Raw genomic sequence first — 21,781 nt, 5'->3', positions numbered from 1 at the left:
GTATGTGTGTGCTTGTGTGTGTGTGGAGGGGGTGAGAGTAGAGAGAAATTTATCCAAACATGTAATTACACAGCCGGTCGGTCCCCCATAGCCTCCCTCTCTCTCTCTCTCTCTCTCTCTCTCTCTCTCTCTCTCTCTCTCTCTGTCCGTCTCTGTCTGTCTCTGTCTGTCTCTGTGTGTGCTCTCAGGGCTAATTGGACCTCTAGAGGGCTGATCCTGATGACATCACTGCTACTGATGGATCACTACAGTAACCACACGTGACACAACCATTGAATAAACCAGAGGACAAAAAAAAGTATGTATCCACCTAATTTTTGAATGTTGCTGTAGGAAGAGCCGAACAATGGAAGTGATTGGTTCCACTTCTTGCTTTACTTCCGTAATGCAGTAAACAAGTGTAAGTGTATGAAGTGTAATTTTATATTTATTTCATTCAGTTTTGCTAACGTTAGCTAGACCTACTAGTAGTTTGGTTGTGCTAACATTAGTTGTCACAACTGATGTTTTGTTGTTGCCTCTACCACAGACAGCTATGTCGGTCTGCTAATACAGGACTACTAAAGGCCCAGTGCACTACTTTTGTTTGTATGCGGAAGACACATTTCAGTTGAATGCATTCAGTTGTACAACTGACTAGGTATAATCCTTTCCCTTTCCCTTATTCATGTTTTTTTCATTCATATTTTTCAGGGGGTGCTGCAGCCCCCCATACTCTATGCTCCAAAACATGGGGAAGTTATATTATTTTTAAACTAATACAATTGCTCAGAGAAAAATTTATATATTTTTTTACAAGTAGTACTTTAGATAGGTGTAGAAGTTATTGGCAACCCTAAAGATTCTTACAAATAAAATCTAACAAAATAAGATCTGCATTAACATTTCACTTAAAAAAAATGAATCCCAGTTTAAGGAACTGTATTGTGGCCTTCCATGACTTCCAGTTTCACTGGGATATAATAATTTGGTAAAACACATGTAAAATCCATTTGTCTTTCACCATGGGGAAAGACAAAGAAAGAGACAAATGGTTCTTGACCTTCATAAATCAGGCAATGGGAACAAAACAACAGCTAAAAAATAAATACCACTTCCTACTATTAAGGCAATAATTAAGAAGATAAACCCCCTTGAGTCAATGCCCACTCCCCCACAGAAATCCAATTAGCATAATTAAAAACATCCCTATCAAAATCCATCTGTTTAAGCTAGAGATATCTGTTTTTTGCTTGTGCTGAGTCTCAATACAACACATCCACCAATAGCAGCCTTCTGCATCTGCGGTGGAAAGGGTCTGTTCGTCAGACCATGAGATATTACAAAAATCAGTCTTCTCATGAAAATGTCTGTAGCGTCCGAACTGTTTGGGCTACAGACTAAAATGACCCACTATGAAAAGATGAGGCCCTCACGAACACATACATGTCAGTTCTCTCTAGGAAGCCCACAAGCCTCACAGGAATTGTCGGAAGGTAGCCCGTTACAAAAATGAATGGAAGTATATATCAAAGTACGTAGTTTAGTGCCAACTAGTGGTTAATTACATTATTTAAAAAAATCCTTTATCACTTTAAAATACACTTTAAAACAAACTTCCTTTTGATTTATTTTTTTTACAATATGTTTTTCCAATGTGTTTCTATGGGCTAACAATAGTAAGGCCAATTTCAATGTTCAATGGCAGTACTGGTGCGTGAGTAAAATCCCTGGGGAAGCCAAGCCAATAAAATAGCCATATCACAACTATGTTGTTTGCTCTATAACCCATTTGTTCATACGCTACCCCGATATACAATAAGCCCGAGACAAGAAAAAGACAATAGTCACAGTGGCAGAATAAATTCAACTACACATACATTTGTTTCATCACAAATTGTAGAGCAAAATATTGCAGGTAACAAAGTTATATGACCTGTAGCATGGTCAAGCAAGTTAACGTTTTTTTGACAGATTACTAGAAAACTACTGATTTAGAACCACAGAGTTACCTCAAGTCAGAACAAAGACAACAGGAGCACTGTGTCACGCCTTGGTCTTAGTATTGTGTGTTTTAGTTTATTAGTTAGTCAGACCAGGGTGTGACATGGGGTCATTATGTATTGTATTTTCGTTTTTGGGTTTGTAGTTGATTAGGGGTGTGTGTGTGTGTTAATTAGGTTGGCTGCCTGAGGCGGTTCTCAATCGGAGTCAGGTGCTTCTCGTTGTCGCTGATTGGGAACCGTATTTAGGTAGCCTGATTTCGCTTTGCATTTCGTGGGTAATTGTCCCTGTCTCTGTGTAGGTTGCACCAGTCAGGCTGTATTAGGTTTCGTTCTGTTTGTTGTTTTTTTGTATTTATTTAGTTATTCGTGTTAGTTCGTTCGTTTTGTCTTCTTTAAATAAACATGAGTAACTTACACGCTGCATTTCGGTCCGACTCTCCTTCAACTAAACAAGAACGCCGTTACACACTGCCTCCGCTATTCCAGCACCATTTAAACATAATCAAATCAACAAGGCATTACGCTTAGATTAATACACTGAAAACAAACTTAAAGATACCAAAAAAATTGTCCAATCAATGTTTCTAAATACAGTATCATATGTCTGTCCATGGTACTGATTTGTGTGTGTGTGTGTGTGCGTGCTGGCTCACCATAAAAGTTTACTCATCCTACTTGTAGACTAGTTGAACACCAATGCCATCCTCCTCTCCTTCATGTTGGTAAAATGGTAAAAAATCTCTGTCATACAGTACACTTTAAGTTTTTGTTTTCATAGGCTACCTAGCTAAAATGCTTGCTAGCCTAACTTACTTGCATGGGCAAAAATGTACCAGCTAAGTTAAATAGCTAGGTAACGTGAGAGTACTAGGCTACATCTAGGCTACATATTGAACTTCGATGGTCTCAGGCCAGTGGCACAATACATTAATTTATGGCAGGACATCAACACAAGCAGATCAGAAACAGACAGTTTCTCTGACAATCATGACATTTTGTGAAGGATGTGATTTTATTGGTGTGAAGCCAAATCCAAACTAGCCTCCCTTTGGGGGAGTTTTGCTGCGAAAGGACAACCCACAGTTGAGCTCAGCGCACTGCTAATTGGAAAATTATTTAATTTTATTTTTAATCAAGGGAGGCCAAATGCTTCATGGCATCAATCAATCAAATGCTATGGCGGCAACATGTCATACTTTGTTGTTCCAGACAGCATCGGATACATGGGCTTCACATACTGAGACAGATGACGACTGTTTTCCTCGCTCAGATGTTTTCTCAGAAGAGATTCATCCACTTGCGAATTGACAGAAAATTATCAATACAGAAAGACGGATAAATTATTTTGACAATTTGTATTTTTTTATTGGTCCAATGTTTGGGAAGCCTGGCTTCTCTTGGTATCCATGAATACCCGCCACTGCCTAACTGGGTCCTAAAATTCTAAATCAAATAGTTAAATGATCATTGGTATGACCATCTTTTGTTAGCTTAGTAGAGGATCTGGAGGAAAATAAATATCCAAGGGCCACAGTTGGAGAATTCCAGAACTTGGTCGCATTTTATGGTCACCAAGTCTCTTAATCTACAAATAGAGGCCACCTCCATGCCAATAGGCTCTTTGGAAGGGTTACCAGAAAAAAAAGCCTTCATTTAGATCATACAATAATCTAAATGCCTTGAATTGGAACCAGGTGCTATATGATATGAAAATAACGGTCTTTAGATTGCACACTCCAGCAGTGGGTTGAGTGTAAGAATAAGGCTATAACGTAACAAAATGTGGAGAAGTCAAGGGGTCTGAATACTTTCCGAAGGCACTGTAAAATGTAGTGATGATCTCAAATATTACAAAACCATGTCGGCAATGTACATTCGACATGCTAACTGCACTCCATGCTGTCAAGTAAGTACTGAAACTTTTACTCCACCTCTCAGATCCAGATACAGGGGTGGAGACTAGAATGCATTGAAAATGAAAGTAAAATTCTTCAAGAAAACAACATTTAAGAGCAAGGGGACTGGGAATATAATCTGTCTAACACAAGAATACATGGTAAGAACCTACAAGTGTTATGATTAAAATAAATAATATTTGGAGTTATGAGATCTTTAGTTAGAGATTTCAGCTGCTACTTAATTTAACAAATAAGAGTGTTGAGAATGTTAGTTAAGTCATCATTATCAAGAGGTGAGTTTCTGCTCAGTAAAAGACACTGTCCCAGGGTAAACTAAATCAAAAAGTGTCAAGGAATGCTTTAATCAGCCTGATTTGTGTTTGCTGATATCTGAGTATTCATTCTGGTACAGTTAAAACAAACGTTTTAGAACTTTAACTGGCATTTGTAACGCTCCGGGTGTCGTGGGTGTGGAGTCAGACGCAGGAAACAGAGAGTGCAATACTGTGCTCTTTAATGCACTAACGCAATACTGGGTGCTCAAAACCAATATGCCCCAAACACGGGGGACGAAAATAGTACAGCAGAATACACGACCAGGAACAAACGCGTCCCTCTACTACATAACCGAAGCGCCACGCGACCGGGAAGGGGAGCCACCCTCGGTCGGACTCGTGACAGCATTAAAGTCACCGGCCACTAGGAGCGTCGCTTCTGGATGAGCATTTTCTTGCTTGCTTATGGCTTGAGTGTGGTCTTAGTGCCAGCATCAGTTTCTGGTTGCTATGCAGCAACGCTCCCCATCCAGCATGACAGAGCATGAGAGGATCTGCAGATAGGTAAGGGAGAAACTCCACAAATTCAGGTGTGGTAAGTTTGTACCCAAGCAGACTTGAGGCTGTAATCACTGCCAATGGGGCTTCAATACAGTACTGAGTAAAGGTTCTGAATACTTAAGTAGATGTGATAATTATTTTTCGTATTTTTGTAAATCAGCAAACATTTTTAAAGCCTGTTTTGGCTTTGTCATTATTGGGTATTGGAGTCAAAAATACACAAAACTGAGTGACATGCAGTGCCTTCAGAAAGTATTCAGACCTCTTAACTTCTTCCACATTTTGTTAGGTTATGGCCTTACTCTAAAATGGATTAAATCGTTTTCCCCTCATCAATCTACACCCTACTACTTTCACAAAGATAGTACTGCATCAACTTAATTCAAATTGCATTCAAAATGTATAATCCTGTTCAAGATTGACATAGACTTTAGTGAACCATCATTTTAGTCTGCTCTGTATTTGTACTGTAAGGCATTATATATTTTGAAATGTATCTGTGGTAATCATTAACCACGTTTCCACCCACAGTTTTTATGAGAGTAAAGTCATACGTATGTTTCGGTACAATTGTAGCTATGACAACGAGAAATGGCGGTGGAAATGCCTTGAAGCGCAAATATTGATATTATGACCATCACATCGAAGTAAACTTGGAGTCACATGATGATATGGTGTGTGGTCCTCCCAATATATATTGGGAAACCATGTAGTTTATTAGGCTACAGATGAAATAACTTACGATGAACAGTCATAGGGTGGTGAAAGTGCACGGAAACCTTGATGCTGCTTTCAAAAAAAGATTGAGGGTCTTATTCTGGTGACATGATGATCGTGATGATCGATGATTGACTGCCATTTGACAAATACAAATACTCTCACTCTTAATAATCTCATCATGTACACTAGTTTACCTGCACAGCCTTCCGGGACTGTATCTGTCTGCGAGCAGTTGGCTAGATCGTACCAGTCAAGACCAGAGGAGGCACATTTGCTATTTAACTCAACAGTTTTTATGACAAAACTATCGGTAGAGTTGAAAATGGGATGGAAACCCATTTTTTCAGTAGATGAAAAAGTACATTTTGTGTGCAGTATGTCATCACACACCGATTACTATCCACAACAAGTCTGTTTGGTGGAAACACTACTGGTGGGAAAATGGCCATAATCTCTTGATGCAGATTTGGGATATTCATGTGAAAATCTGTCTCCAAATGGCTGGAAACTTAGCTTATATAGTACAATCAATAAATGTGATACTTTTCAAGTTAAAACAGATGGCTAGTATAGTCTCAAATAGAACACAATTATGCATGCTACACCATGCCACTGCATTCAATGCCATCTGGTGGAGTAAATGTGTCAAGTCCTGACTGTACAAACTTCAACATTTCTGACTCCACCCTCCTCTGATAAACAAAATGAGGTGGAAACACCTAAGATTCTGTAGTGAGAGTCAAATAAATTAAGTGAAGATTCCATTTAAATACAGGAGAGTTGCGGGGAGCATAATTTCTTAAGCACGGTCACAGGTAAGGAACTCATAGCATAATGAATACAATGGATACTCTATCTAATCTTATACACATAATAAGAATGCTACCATTATCAGGCGGTAAGTTGATGCGCAGTAACGTAGAGGAGAGACTGTGCCTGGGTAAACTAAATGATAACTCAACATTGATATGTGGTGTAATGTGAAGCTGAATAACCTGCTTGATTTTTGAGATTATTATTTCAGAGACAATATGAGCTTTAGAGAGGTAGGAAGTAAGTCAGCTATTATCATATCACACAAACTGGTAGTCCAGGGCAAAGGTTGAATATGACTGATGATGTGCAATCCTGTAAACTGTTTTATCAGAAAACAGGATAAAAACAGGATGAACTTGGATGAACAAAAGAACGTTAGTATAATGCACTGTTAACAAGGTACACTCAGAAGCTTTTTGGCTCTCCAAAAGGGGAACAGAGAGAAAATCTTTGGGAAAGAGTTGTCCTGAAGAATGAGAGACAGAGAAGGTAACCTTTTAGGTAGAACACTTTTAGGTAGAACACTTTTTGGTTCCATGTAGGGCTATCTGTGGAACGGGTTTTACATGGAACAGAAAATGGTTCTACCTGGAACCAAAGGGGTTAAACCTGGAACCAAAAGGGTTATTGAAAGGGTTCTCCTATCGGGACAGCTGAAGAACACTTATGTTCTTGATATCACATTTTTTCTAAGAGTGTATGGAACAACCTTATAAAGGACAGTGTTAGCTACAGTAGTGTCTCAAAAAGGAGAACCAATACCATGTGACTTGATGAGAGTTGATGCGACTTGACTTGATGTGGAACTTATTTGATGCAAACACTGAATGCCATTACAGATCATTTTGATTGACAGATGGACTGGTCAAGCCCGGCAGCAGTAATTGTTAACAACAGTCTGGAGAACTGGAAAGTGATTGGTGCAGGAGGGTTTGGACAAGTCCACAAAGCCAGACATGTGGTTTGGGGATTGGATGTGGCCATCAAGTTGCTACAATGTGATGATGGGTAAAATGTCTATACTTAAACACTTGATTGTATGTCAATTAAATGAGTTTTATATTCCATTATAAACTGATTTGTCTTTCATGATGTGGTCAACCATTTTAGTTAAGACAATATTCCTGTGTTGCCCTCACTCTTTTTGTCCACCCCCTCCCTTGTCCTCTCCTTCCCACCCCTAACTTTATCCCAGCTCTAGCACTTCCCTGTATAATGAGGCAGAAATGCTGCGCAAGAGTACAAGCCCCCATGTGATAAAGATTCTTGGAGTGTACAAGGATTGTCCCCCCAATTGCGGCCATTCCATCCAGCTGGGTCTTGTGATGGAGTTCATGGAGAGGGGGACACTGGAATCCCTCCTGGACACCCTCTCTCTCCATCAACATTGGCCCCACCCCCTTGCCTGTCGCTTGGCCCACCAGATCACTCTGGGGATGAACTTCCTCCATTGCCTCATCCCACCCCTTCTGCATCAAGACCTGAAGCCCAATAATGTGTTGCTGGATAACAACCTTAATGCCAAGGCAAGTTCCAGGCTCCTGGTTCTGATTAGGCTTTAACTGGTGGGAACACGAGCAGGAACTGAGGTTCAAAGGCACTATTGCTTGTATTATTGAGGCAATATTATAATAATTATTATTGATATTACCATTAATTGATTATTAACTATTTCAACAAATATAGTTAGATGACATGAGTTATACTGCCAGTAATTGTAATGCATAAACCGAACATAAACTGAAGACTATCTCTCTGTCTCTGTGTCTCTCTCTCTGTCTCTCTAGCTTGCAGATTTTGGCCTGGCCAAGGTATCCCACAGTGTTTCCAAGATGAGCAAAGAGTTCCCTGGGAAGGCAGGGGGAACATCTAGTTACATGCCCCCTGAGGCTTTGGAAAATGTGTCATACAAACCCATTCGTGCCTTTGACATCTACAGGTACGTCACTAAATGCCTCAAGAAGAATCGATATGGACATATATGACTTTACAATGACTCTTTCTATCTCTCTCTCACACATTCTCTTCTCCAGCTATGGTATACTTCTGTGGTCCATCATCACTGGTCAGTCGAATCCATATCCTGGTGAGTAACACTTACAATGAATACCATCTTCATGGTGCATTATACTCACATTCATTGCACTTTGCTATGCATAGTAACGTTACGTTATAGCCACACGGTGGCTGTACTAAATTCTACAGGGACTTCAGGTTACGAAAAAAAAGAAGGTATGGGAACTGTTTAAAATATCGGAACATTGTGAAGTGGATATGAACACACACGTACTACATGCTTGCTTACACATACGAACTTATACATACACACACTTGATCTCGCTCTCTTCTCTCACCCTCTCTTTTATTTTCTATTCTCTTCTCTCCCTCTCGATTGTTGAGAACTGGAATACATTTGTACTGTAGTGAAGCCGTCTCTAGAGTAATGCAAGGTCTCTTTCATGATCATGTGAAACGTCAATTGCTATGGATATGCTGGAATGTGTTTTTCAATTATGTTAAAGGTAATTATGATGCAACTATGATGGTGATACGATATGGATTACAATTATGAATATTCAGGATATACGCACTACATGTTACACACATAGACACTCAAACAGTTATTATTTATTTGGACATCACAAATTATAGTCTTACTCTTATACAGACATCATACACACTCTCACTATATCACATTCGATATCATACACATCAACCTACTCAGATTTGTTACACACATCATTTGTCTCAATTTTCTAACATCTGTGGCATTGGCTCACAGGCAAACAGGCAAGGGAATAATAAAAACATTGCTAGAACCTATTTCTTGAATTCTAAATATCAGACATTTGAAAGCTCTAGTTTCGACCTTCATAATACCTCTGATGGCAGTAACTTTACAAGAACTAATTACGGTGAAATTAGCCTGAGAATAGTATCTAGTTATGGTAAGGGGTGAAATACACATAGCTAGTTATAATTGTAATGGTTTGGCAGATTATAAAAAAAGAAGATCAGTATTTACAATGCGAAAAGAAAAGGAATATAACATGTACTGTTTACAGGAAACTCACTCTACATCCTTAAATGAAGTTGAGTTGAAAAAGGAATGGGGTGGTGAAATAATTTTCTGTCATGGACAAAGGAACTCAAAGGGTGTGATGATATTAATTAAGCAACATTTCGATCTGAATGTGCAAATAATCAGGAATTATTTGCAAGGAAGGTGGATCCTTTTGAATATGAAAGTGGACAAAATAGAGATTTGGCTCATTAATCTATATGGTCCAAATCAGGATGATCCACACTTCTTTGAAAACATTTATACCAATTTATACCAAAAAAATGATCTAATCATTATGGTAGGAGACTATAAAACAGTGTTAAGTACCTCAATGGACAGTAAGGTAATCACTGTACAAACTATCATCACTGTGCCCTTAAGGAAATCACAACTATTATGGACACATTAGAAATAGTAGATATTTGGAGACTAGAAAACCCCGACCTAGTGAGATATACATGGAGGAGACTTAATCAAGCTAGTCATCTTGACTACTTTCTTGTCTGTTACGCTCTTGCATCAAAGTTTTTAAAAGTTTTAATAGGAGACAGAATGCGATCGGATCATCATCTAATTGGCATTCACATAACTCTAGTAGATTTTCCACGTGGACGGGGATATTGGATATTTAATCAAAGATTACTGGAGGACAAGTTATTTTTAACTAAGACAAAATAATTTATAAATGTATTTTTACAGTATAATATAGGTTCAGCATATGCCCTTATTGTTTGTACCTTCAGGGGTCATTCAATTCAATATTCATCAATAATTTAAAAAAAGCAGTTTCTGGCTAAAGAAACAAGACTAACAAGACTAACTAATAGTACAGGTAGATAGCAATAAAAACGATACTACAGAGATACAAAATACGATATAGGAAAAACAAAAAGAACTTGAGGAACTTATTCAAGAACGATCTAATGTAATCTATTACAACATTAAAGCAAACTGGATGGAATATGGAGGAAAATGCACAACATTCTTCCTGAATCTCCAATACAGGAACGCTAACTAAAAGAATTTGCAGAAACTCGTTACTGAAGACGGAGTCATCTATGATTCTCAGAATTATATTTTAAAAGAGGAAGCTAATTATTTTAGGCAGATGTTTTCCGTCTCATCCTCTCACAGTGAATGAAGATTAAGTTAAGGAATTCTTTCCAGATAATATAAAAAATGTAAAATTAACAAATGTACAGAAAGATCAGTGTGAAGGCCAAATTACAGAGGAAGAACTTTTTGAGGCTATTAAATCCTTTCAGTCTGGAAAAACCCCAGGGCTTGATGGCATACCGGTAGAGGTATATAAAATATTTTTTGATATACTAAAAGCTCCATTGTTATATTGTTTTAACTACTCCTATAGAATAGATCTGTCAGGTACTCAGCAGGAAGGTCTAATTTCTCTATTATTAAAATAAGACCCAGATGGCAAATAAAAAAAACTGGAGGCCTCTTACACTTCAATCTTGTGATGCAAAAATACTAGCAAAATTCATAGCACTCAGAATTAAAAGGGTTTTACCAGGTATTGTTCATCCTGATCAGACAGGTTTTTTACATGGACGATACATTGGAGATAATATACGACAACTACTAGAAATAATAGAACATCATGAAACATATAAGAAGCCAAGAATGGTATTTATAGCAGATATTGAAAAGGTATTTGATAAAGTAATATTGGATTTTATTTATAAATGCCTGGATTTTTTCAATTTCAGTAATTCCCTTATAAAATGGGTAAAAATAATGTATAGCAACCCCAGGTGTAAAAGAGTAAATAACGGCTACTTCTCAGAGAGTTTTGGATTGTCAAGAGGACTGAAACAACGGTGTCCACTGTCACCATATCTATTCGTTATGGCCATCGAAATGCTAGCTATTAAAATCAGATCCAATAACAACATTAGAGGATTAGAAATCCAAGGCTTAAAAACAAAGGTGTCCATGTATGCCGATGACTTAAGTTTTATGTTAAGTCCACAAGCTAGATCCCTGCAATGTCTCATTAATCTCTCTGGGATATGTGGGACGCTTGCATCCCACTTGGCCAAAAGCCAGGGAAAAAGCCAGGGAAAATTCAAATAAATTACTATAAAAATCTAACTTTCATTATATCACACATGGAAGATAGCAAATTAAACCTACACTTGTTGTGAATCCAGCCAACATGCCAGATTTCAAAAAGGCTTTTCGGCGAAAGCAAACGATGCTATTATCTGAGGATAGCACCTCTGTGAAAAAAGAGTGAGAAGCATATTTCAACCCTGCAGGCGTGACACAAAACGCAGAAATTAAAATATAATTCATGCCTTACCTTTGACAAGCTTCTTTTGTTGGCACTCCAATATGTCCCATCACAAATGGTCCTTTTGTTCGATTAATTCCGTCGATATATATCCAAAATGTCAATTTATTTGGCGCGTTTGATCCAGAAAAACACCAGTTCCAACTTGCTCAACGTGACTACAAAATATCTCAAAAATTACCTGTAAACTTTGCCAAAACATTTCAAACTACTTTTGTAATACAACTTTAGGTATTTTTTAACATAAATAATCGATAAAATTGAAGACGGGATGATCTGTGTTCAATACAGGAAGAAAACAAACTAAAGCATGCTTTCTGGTCATGCGCCTCTAACAGTACACTTCAAGTGACCCTCGTTCAAGATGGTCGTACTTCTTCATTACACAAAGGAATAACCTCAACTAATTTCTAAAGACTGTTGACATCCAGTGGAAGCGATATGAACTGCAAGAAGGTCCCTTAGAAATCTGTATTCCCAATGAAAACCCATTGAAAAGAGAGTGACCTCAACAAATTTAAAATCTGAAAGGTTTGTCCTCGGGGTTTGGCCTGCTAAATAAGTTCTGTTATACTCACAGACATGATTCAAACAGTTTTAGAAACTTCGGAGTGTTTTCCACCCAAATATACTAATAATATGCATATCTTATCTTCTGGGGATGAGTAGCAGGTAGTTGAATTTGGGCATGCATTTCATCCGGACGTGAAAATAATGCCCCGTCACCAAGAAGTTAAAAAGCTAGATAACTTTTCTGTACTCTCTGGACTAAAACCTAATTATGATAAGTGTACAGTATTACGTATTGGATCCTCAAAAAAATACAACTTTTACATTACCTTGCAGCTTACCTATAAAATGGGCTGATGGTAAAGTACACATACTCGGTATTCATTTTACAAAATATATAAATAAGCTATCCACAATGAATTTAAATAGAAAACTTGTAAACATAGACAAGATCCTGCTACCATGGAGAGGTAAATACCTGTCCATTTATGGGAAAAATTGCCCTGATTAACTCCTTAGTCATATCTCAATTTACTCACTTACTTATGGCGCTGCCTTCTCCCGATGATTCGTTTTTCAAATCATATGAGCAAAAATAGTTTGCTTTATCTGGGACGCTAAAACCAGACAAAATAAAATGAGCCTATCTATATAACGAATATAAATTGGGTGGGTTGGAGGCGGCGAAAGCAGAGAGGCACTGGTTTGAAGAGGCAGCACGGCGACGCGGTTGGAAGCCCGAGAGTCAGCCCCAAAAATTTCTTGGGTGGGGGCTCACAGGGTGTATGGCTACACCAGGTAGGAGACCTGCGCAAACATCCTGTGGTTACCGGAGGGCTAGAGAGACCGGGCAGGCACCGTGTTATGCTGTGGTGCGCACGGTGTCTCCAGTGCGGGTGCATAGCCCGGTGCGTTCTATTCCAGCTCCGCGTATCGCCCGGGCTAGATTGAGCGTCGAGCCAAGTGCCATGAAGCCGGCTCTACGCATCTGGTCCCCAGTGCGTCTCCTTGGGCCAGCTTACATGGCACCAGCCTTACGCTCGGTATCCCCGTTTCGCCTGCATAGCCCAGTGCGGGCTATTCCACCTTGCCGCACTGGCAGAGCGACCGGGAGTATTCAACCAGGTAAGGTTGAGCAGGCTCGGTGCTCAAGAGCTCCAGTGCGCCTGCACGGTCCGGTCTACCCAGTACCACCTCCACACCCCAGCCCTCCGGTGGCAGCTCCCCGCACCAGGCTTCCTGTGCGTGTCCTCGGCCCAGTACCACCAGTGCCAGCACCACGCATCAGACCTACTGTGCGCCTCGCCTCTCCAGCACTGCCGGAGCCTTCCTCCTCTCCTGCGCTGCTGGAGTCTCCCGCCTGTTCAGCGCAGCCAGAGCCTTCCGCCTCTACAGAGTTGCCGGAGTCTCCTGCCCGTTTAGCGCAGCCAGAGCTGCCAGTCTGCATAGAGCAGCCAGAGATGTCAGTCTGCATGGAGCATCCAGAGATGTCAGTCTGCATGGAGCAGCCGGAGCTGCCAGTCTGCATGGAGCTGCCAGTATGCATGGAGCTGCCAGTCTACAAGGAGCTGCCAGTCCGCAAGGAGCTGTCAGTCTGCAAGGAGCTGCCAGTCTGCAAGGAGCTGCCAGTCTGCAAGGAGCTGCCAGAGCTGCTAGTCTGCATGGTGCAGCCAGAAATGCCAGTCTGCAAGAAGCCGCCAGAGCTGCCAATCTGCATGGAGCAGCCAGAGCCGCCAGTCAGCATGGAGCAGCCAGAGCCGCCAGTCAGCATGGAGCAGCCAGAGCCGCCAGTCAGCATGGAGCAGCCAGAGCCGTCAGTCAGCATGGAGCAGACAGAGCCGTCAGTCTGCCAGGATCCACCAGTCAGCCAGACTCTTCCAGATCTGACAGTCAACCAGACACTTCCAGATCTGCCAGTCAGCCAGACTCTTCCAGATCTGCCAGTCAGCCAGACTCTTCCAGATCTGCCAGTCAACCAGACTCTTCCAGATCCGCCAGTCAGCCAGGATCTGCCGGATTCAACTACCTGGCTGGGCTTCCTCTCAGTGCTGGGCTTCCTCTCAGTGCTGGGCTTCCTCTCAGTACTGGGCTGCCTCTGTCCCGAGCTGCCTCTGTCCCGAGCTGCCCCTCTATCCCGAGCTGCCCCTCTGTCCCGAGCTGCCCCTCTGTCCCGAGCTGCCCCTCAGTCCAGTGGGGTCATTAGTAGGGTCGCTGTGGTTCGGAGACCACGGAAGCGGACAAGGTGGAGGACTAAAACTATGGTGAAGTGGGGTCCACGTCCAGCACCAGAGCCGCCACCGTGGACAGATGCCCACCCAGACCCTCCCCAATAGGTTCAGGTTTTGCGGCCGGAGTTCTTGGGGAGGGGGTACTGTCACACCCTGACCATAGTTTGCTTTGTATGTTTCTATGTTTTGTTTGGTCAGGGTGTGATATGAGTGGGCATTCTATGTTACATGTCTCATTTGTCTAGTTCTATGTTTGGCCTGATATGGTTCTCAATCAGAGGCAGGTGTTAGTCATTGTCTCTGATTGGGAACCATATTTAGGTAGCCTGTTTGGTGTTGGGTTTTGTGGGTGATTGTTCCTGTCTCTGTGTTTGTTGCACCAGATAGGGCTGTTTCGGTTTTCCACGTTTATTGGTTTGTATTGTTCGTATTTCATCTTCATTAAAGATGTATCTAACTAACCACGCTGCATTTTGGTCCGATCCTTGTTCCACCTCTTCGTCAGAGGAGGAGTTAGAAGAAACTCGTTACAATACTTTTTTCAAAGTATCTGTCTTTTTCAAACAAGCCTTAAAGAGCTGGCTACAATTTCAATTTCAAAAGATAGAACAAATATTACAACAAATATTATGGCTGAAGTCAAATGTGCTGGTTAATAAAATACCTGTATTTGTGGGAAAAATGTTTGAAAAGGGTATTTTGTTCCTAAATGATATTGTAAATTTTAATGGTAGAGTTATGTCCTTCATGGAGTTATCAGAATTATACGGGAAGGTCTGCTCAGTCCAAGAGTCCAACCAATTAATTATATCATTGCCCCAAAAATGGAGGAGGCGGGTGGCAGCGGGAGGAGGTAGGGAAATGGTCTTTCTGCCCAATATAAAGGATCAAAGCTGGCAGAGGAATAAAAATAGCATAAATAGGAAAGTATACCAGTTTTATTTGAGGATCAGGATGTTGACAACTGTGCCATACAGATTGCAAAATAATTGGGATGAGATTTTTGATGTACCGATTCCATGGTACACGGTGTATGAGTTGATATATAAAACAACGCAAGATTCACGACTTCGTGCTTTTCAGCTAAAATGATTATACAGAATTTTGCCACCAACAAAATGTTGAATATTTGGGGCATTAAATCATCGAAGCTCTGCAGATTTTGTTGTGAGGATACAGAATCAATAGACCATTTATTTTGGTATTGCCCTCATGTATCCTGTTTCTGGTCTCAGGTTCAGGAATGGCTGAAAATGCATAGCATTGATCTAAAATTGACCCTAGAAATAGTACTGTTAGGAGATCTGGAGAGACCGGGTCAGTCAATTACTAATATAATAATACTCTGAGTAAAAGTATTTATCTTCAACACGCAATCTGTAGATTCTATTAGATTAGATAGATAGAAATTGTATGTTAAACATCATAGCATAGTTGAATGATATGTGTTGTGTAGAAATACGAAGTGGGTGACCAGCAGAGGTAGATGGGATGGGCTTAGGGAAGCTGAGGGTTGGTATGTGGAATTGGAGACAAGTGGGAGTGGAGTTGCTGTGTGAGAGAGAGAATGATGGTCAAAAGATAAAATAAAGAGAATGATGTCAAAAAAGTCCAAATAAAACATAATAAAAGTACATTTGAATGACACTAAATGGCAGTGTTTTTACAACTAATGCCGGTTTGCCAGAGGCTGATGCCGTGCAGGTGTTTGTACACATGCATATACACACACTCTCATTCAAATAAACACATACAAGAACACACACATACATGCAACAGTGCCAGACATACACAAACATATAAAGTAGGAATTGCTGTTATTTCAGTTGTCATTGATGTCCTTTGTTTAAAATTATATATTTTTTTTCATTGTTGTTTGCTGTTTTCTTCTGTCTTTTCCTTTTTTCTCTTTTGTTCATTCTCTTGGTTTTTAGTGCATTGGGGGGTTCTTGGGGGTGGGAATGGAAATAATTGTATTTTTTATTTTGTTTCTTCTGGGGGGGACTGTGGGAGGGGTCTCAAATGGTTGAGGGACAGCTATTGGGGAACTGTTGGGGGATCTTGGAGGGTTCGGGTTTCACAAGATTGTGATCCTGAAAAAGGTTTTTAAAATAAAATAATAAAAAATAATAATAAAAAAAGTTACATTATACTGTACACATAGACAATAATAACTGTTCAGAAACATTACATCTACAAGTACATTCATAGAGAAATATGGCAGGACTGTTTAAGACTTCTTGGAGCACCTTACCTTTACTCTTCAATCTCTTCTAGATGTCCACGCCAGAGAGTTCAGCAGGTTCTGTTTTCTCATCAAAGACAGAGGACAGAGGCCTTCCCTGGAGGCAGTGGACAAAGAGCAGGTCGAGGGGCTAGGGGACCTGGTGGATCTCATGAAGAAGTGCTGGGACCATGAGCCCTCTAAGAGACCCACCTTCAAGGGTAAGAGTACAGGAGTGTAGTTGGAATATTCATGTTTTTATCACATAGGGTAGCTATACTCATCCAGTTAGGATTGTGTACATCTTGATTGTCATAACATAAGCATGTATGTCTTTATTTAAGAGTTTTACACATCACTGATACATGTCGTTTGGAACTCTTCCTGTTTATTTTTCAGAATGCTTCCCTGTGACAGGAAGTCTGTTTGAGAAGCACAAGAAGGAGATACAGAATGTCGTCAATCAAGTGCTGCTAAAACTGGTACAGAACAAGACACTAAAGCTATGTTCTGATATGTACACTACTGTACCACTCGGAATAAACAAATGTATTTGTCATGCATTTAAGTGGTAATGCTTATGTGGGCATTGGAACATAGCATGCATCTATGGCTTGATGAGAAAACACAGAATAATATTGCCTCCATAACTCTTGGTCTGCTCATCCTGCTCCTCCTGTAAACAGTGGCAGATTTAGGTATAGGTGACATGGGCAGCCGCCCAGGGCGGCGTCTTGCAAAAACATTCGGAATGGTGACATTTGCGCAATCGGTTTTCTATCGCTCATTTGCACCTCACGTCAATGATATGTCACCGTGTGGAAATGTGGGTCAATTAACCTTGTTGGAGTGGTGGCCCTGATTCTAGTTTCTGAGCAAGGCAGGCTACTGCCTGGGAAGGTCTCCCACTCAGAAGTACAAGATGAAGAGGGGGCGGGGGTAGGTTGACCTCAGATCTCCCTACTGGAAGACAGAGGTTGGGGGAGGAGGGGAATCTATCAAATAGCGCACCTCTAACTTTGTACAGTACTAATGCAATTAGTTGTCCAATTAGTTATGCAATTTAGTTTGTCTGTTTCTTGTTTGAAGTGCAATAGTGTAATAATCAGATTCTCGTCTTTATAAGTGTGCTATTCTATTTGTGCATTTGTGTGATATAGGATTTGTGCAATTTAGTTTTATTTGTGTGATTTTTGTTAGCAATAGGGTAATAGAGTAATAATCTGATTCTCTTTTTTATTTGTTCATATATACTTGTCACACTGACCATTATTTGCGTTGTTTGTTTCTGTTTTGTTTGGTCAGGGTGTGATATGAGTGGGCATTCTATGTTGCATGTCTAGTTAGTCTGTTTCTATGTTTTTTGGCCTGATATGGTTCTCAATCAGTGGCAGGTGTTTGTCGTTGTCTCTGATTGGGAACCATATTTAGGTAGCCTGTTTTGTATTGTGGTTCGTGGGTTATTGTCTATGTGATGTTGCATGTTTCCACACAGTATTGATAGTGGTCACGTTCGTCTTATTATTTTGTTCATTTGTTTAGTGTTCGTCGTGTTCTTTCATCTACACTAAAATAATGTATTCACACCACGCTGCGCTTTGGTCTCCTCCCTACGACGATCGTGACAATACTACAATTTGTTTCTATTTGTCTTTGTTACTTCTTGATATTTATGAGTCTTATTTTGTATATATATTCATATTTACATTGTTTTAAATGTTATGAGTGTTTATTTGTGTTGTTCCAAATGTCTGATTAAAAATTACAGTTAGTGGGGAGGGGCTAAAGGTATAAAGGCTCGAGGCCAGACCCAGATGCAGATGGTTTGAGTATTAGATATTTATTACTTCCAAAAGGGTAAGCAAGAGAATGGTCATGGACAGGCAAAAGGTCAAAACGAGTTCAGAGTCCAGGAGGTACAGAGTGGCAGGCAGGCTCGAGGTCAGTGCAGGCAGACTGGTCAGGCAGGCGGGTAAGGAGTCCAGAAAACAGGCAAGCGTCAAAACCGGGAGGACTGGAAAAAGGAGAATAGCAAAAGCAGGAGTACGGGAAAAACACACTGGTTGACTTGAAACAGACAGGACGAACTGGAACAGAGAGACAGGAAACACAGGGATACATACACTGGGGAAAATAAGCGACACCTGGAGGGGGTGGAGACAATCACAAGGACAGGTGAAACAGATAAAGGTGTTACAGTACAGTAGTTTAATATGTTATAATTATTTATTTGTGTTGTTACAAATGTCTCACAAAAAATTACAGTTAGTGCAGAATGGTGCTTTTTGGGGCTGTAAGGCTGCTCATATTATGGTTTTCAAACATATCAATTGTGATTTTGTAAATTGCTTTAATTTCTGCTTACTGTAGGATGTGGCTGATGGCTTGTCCTCAAAACCAATCGACGAAGGTAAAATAATAATTTAATTATCTCTCTTCTCCTCTCTCTGCTCTTCCCTTACTCTCTATATCTCACTTCTTTTAATTTCCAATCATATGAGTGTGAGAACAGCTTGTCAAATATATCAGGTATGAAAAACAGAGTTATTTGCACTCCTTGTATTTCTCCAGGTACATTAGAAAAATGTCAAAACTTGTAAGTGAAAGTCCAGTGAATTTGCAGTCATGCATACTCAAAAAATGTTTTTAACTTTTCTTAAATCAACGTTTTGGTCAATAGACTGAAAAATGTCTAGACACCTTTACTTTTTATAACCTCAGACAGGATGTGATCCATATAGACAAAATATAATTGCTACTACATGCATATGGTCCCTTGCAGCTTTTGCCCATTTGTCATTATATGTTGTCCTATCTGTCTGTCCTGTCTGAATGTCCTGTTTGACAACCCACGTCACTGCATGGGAAATATCCCTTGATGTGATTTTGTTGTTGTGCAGAAAGACAAACAGTCATTTTTGATGGAGTCAGGCACAGATGAGACTAGTCTAAAGGAAAAGTGGCTAAATCAACCTTTTCCAAAGCTCTGCTGAAACATGAACCTCTTCTAGTCAAAGATTTAGGAAAGCAGCACCCCCCTTTTTGTAAGCTTCTCTTTCTCTGCTGTTGGTGACATATCAAATACATGTATATTCCCGTTATTTACCAATGTTAAATCTCTGTCTCTGCTGCCATGTGATCAGCTATAATGTTGATGATCTACACATTGATTTCATTGTATATCCCACCAGGGGACAATCTGGAGTTTTTAGATGAATTCTATGTTAGATCAAATCAAGACAGTAACTATTATTTTAGCAGGTGATCTAAATCATACATTTGATAAGATTGAAAGACATAGTAATAAAAAGGGGCACATTTAGAGAACCTCCAAAGATGCTGAGAAATGTAATTTCTGCAAACAATTTACAGGAAACCTAGAGATTGCTTTTTCCAACTGCAAAGACTTTAGTAACTCAGATTGTGACTATTGAATATCATTTTCATTCAGGAAACAATTCTGATGCAAGGTCTTTCATAAGTCATGTTTGTAAGATGATGCCAAAAGAAAAACTTCTGTTTCGGTCTCACCTGTATAGTCCTGTACATTCACGGTTAGATTAACTGAAAATCAATCATTCTTTAAGGTTGTTTGAATAACAAAAGTTCTCTAACCCAGGTGCCCAATTTGTGGATGATAACATGGAACAACTTGTTCAAAGGATTTCCCTAGTGATGCCAATAGCAGATGGCCTGTACCAGAAGAAAATGATCCATTATGAGGATTACATTGAAATCACTGCGGCCCAAACCAGTATGGCAAAGATGAGAAAGCTATATGTGGCCCTGCAACCAGGAGGATCGGTAGCTAAATCAGCCTTTTACCAAATTCTACTGAATCAACAATCTCTTCTAGTCAAAGAACTGGGTAAACTCCTCTCTCTCCTCTTTTGGTATCATACGTATCTATCAGTAAAATATATGTGTATTCCAGTCCCTGCTCCCCTGGAATCAGCTGTAATGTTGATTATCTATCATGAGTCTAAATGGAGAAGTTGATGGTTTGTTATGGGGCTGCAATGTTCCCCCTAGTCACCCTGTAATTTTAAACCCTGCACACAACTGATTATTTCCCTTTGTTTTCCTATATGACTACAGGTGGGGTTGTCCAGAAATGAAGTCATAACTTGAGTGGCTTCTACAGTCTTGGTCTGGACTCACTTTTTTTCAAATCTCACAATTACCTCAGAAATATTGGTCCTTTCACACCAATTGTCAAACAACAATTTGTAACAAAATAAATACAGGAAAAATATTCAATCACGTCATGTCTTTTCCTGGTTGCTTAAGTGTTCAGACTGCCTAACGAAGACAGCGAACTAGGACCCGGACTGGAATTTGCCACCAGACAGGAGAAGTCATACAAAACCCTTGACATCTGAATCTTTAATGGTTTTAATATATAAGATTTTGAAAACCAGTGTGTGTGAATGACAGGAGGCTGGTGAGGAGGTGACGGCGCATAGAAATGGCTGAAATGGAGGAAATGGAATGCCGTTACATTCATTCCTTTCCAACCATTACTATGAGGTCGTCCTCCCCAAATAAGGTGCCACCAGCCACCTGTGGTGGGAATGCTGCAAATATCTCACCATTATGCCTTAAACATACCTGGAAACATATTAATTTGAAAAAAAATGTTGATCCAATACTACATCTGTGAAATATAAGAGTTTGTCAATGTGGTGAGTGTTCAGGTCCAGGTGGTGGATAGGATACATTTTTACTCACAGTGTAAAGTTGCTCTTTATTCTACAGAAAAATCACTGTGTAAACACACATCATCCCTACATTATATCTGTATTCTATCACCGTAGAGACCAGTATTCACAAGCAGCACATGGAGAATATCCTTTGCTATTTTAATGTTCTTGTTTTTTTAATATGTGGTATATCTGTCACGAAGTACCAAGGTGGGTGGAATCAGGCGCAGAGAGCAGGTTACAGTAATTGACAGTTTATTCTCCGATGTACAAAAGACGACGGTCAACCCAACACACAGGGTGAATGATCCAACACAGGATCATAAAATGACCGGAGAATAAAAACCACAAGTACTCCACCAAATGACATGAAGACAAAAGAATCCTGCACAAAACAAGGGCGGGACAACCTACTACATATACAGACACTAATTAACTAAAATACACATAGGTGAAAACAATCAGACAAAACCAACAGACAAA

At 40.0% G+C, this 21,781-nt stretch overlaps 1 protein-coding gene across 3 annotated transcripts; it reads left to right on the top strand.

Annotated features, from left to right (window-relative positions):
* The first annotated feature begins 3,934 nt into the window (after positions 1–3,934).
* On the top strand, positions 3,935–20,850 carry LOC135524351 (receptor-interacting serine/threonine-protein kinase 3-like). 3 transcript variants are annotated; one of them, XM_064951809.1, is made up of 10 exons: positions 3,935–4,041; positions 7,112–7,263; positions 7,451–7,781; positions 8,043–8,194; positions 8,289–8,341; positions 16,694–16,816; positions 16,995–17,077; positions 18,966–19,005; positions 20,215–20,463; positions 20,694–20,850. In XM_064951809.1, exons 1-10 carry the CDS (start codon positions 3,961–3,963, stop codon positions 20,711–20,713), a joined length of 1,284 nt encoding a protein of 427 aa, XP_064807881.1. In that variant the 5' UTR covers positions 3,935–3,960; the 3' UTR covers positions 20,714–20,850. The 3 variants fall into 3 exon arrangements, with proteins under 3 accessions (XP_064807881.1, XP_064807880.1, XP_064807882.1); XM_064951808.1 differs by having other exon boundaries at positions 16,649–16,816; XM_064951810.1 differs by having other exon boundaries at positions 7,095–7,263; positions 16,649–16,816.
* Positions 20,851–21,781: the final 931 nt, after the last annotated feature.

Source organism: Oncorhynchus masou, chromosome 31 (genome assembly GCF_036934945.1).
Source record: "Oncorhynchus masou masou isolate Uvic2021 chromosome 31, UVic_Omas_1.1, whole genome shotgun sequence".
NCBI lineage: Eukaryota > Metazoa > Chordata > Actinopteri > Salmoniformes > Salmonidae > Oncorhynchus > Oncorhynchus masou.
The sequence above is the reverse complement of the archived record's forward strand: the minus strand, read 5'-3'. Positions and strand labels throughout refer to the sequence as shown.

Bases quoted from the DNA above. Each gene is read 5' to 3' on its own strand.
- LOC135524351 (XM_064951808.1), top strand. From the start codon at position 3,961: ATGAAAGTAAAATTCTTCAAGAAAACAACATTTAAGAGCAAGGGGACT. The intron at 8,195-8,288 runs GTACGTCACTAA...TCTCTTCTCCAG, and splicing joins CGTGCCTTTGACATCTACAG to CTATGGTATACTTCTGTGGT. The intron at 8,342-16,648 runs GTGAGTAACACT...AATCTCTTCTAG, and splicing joins TCAGTCGAATCCATATCCTG to ATGTCCACGCCAGAGAGTTC.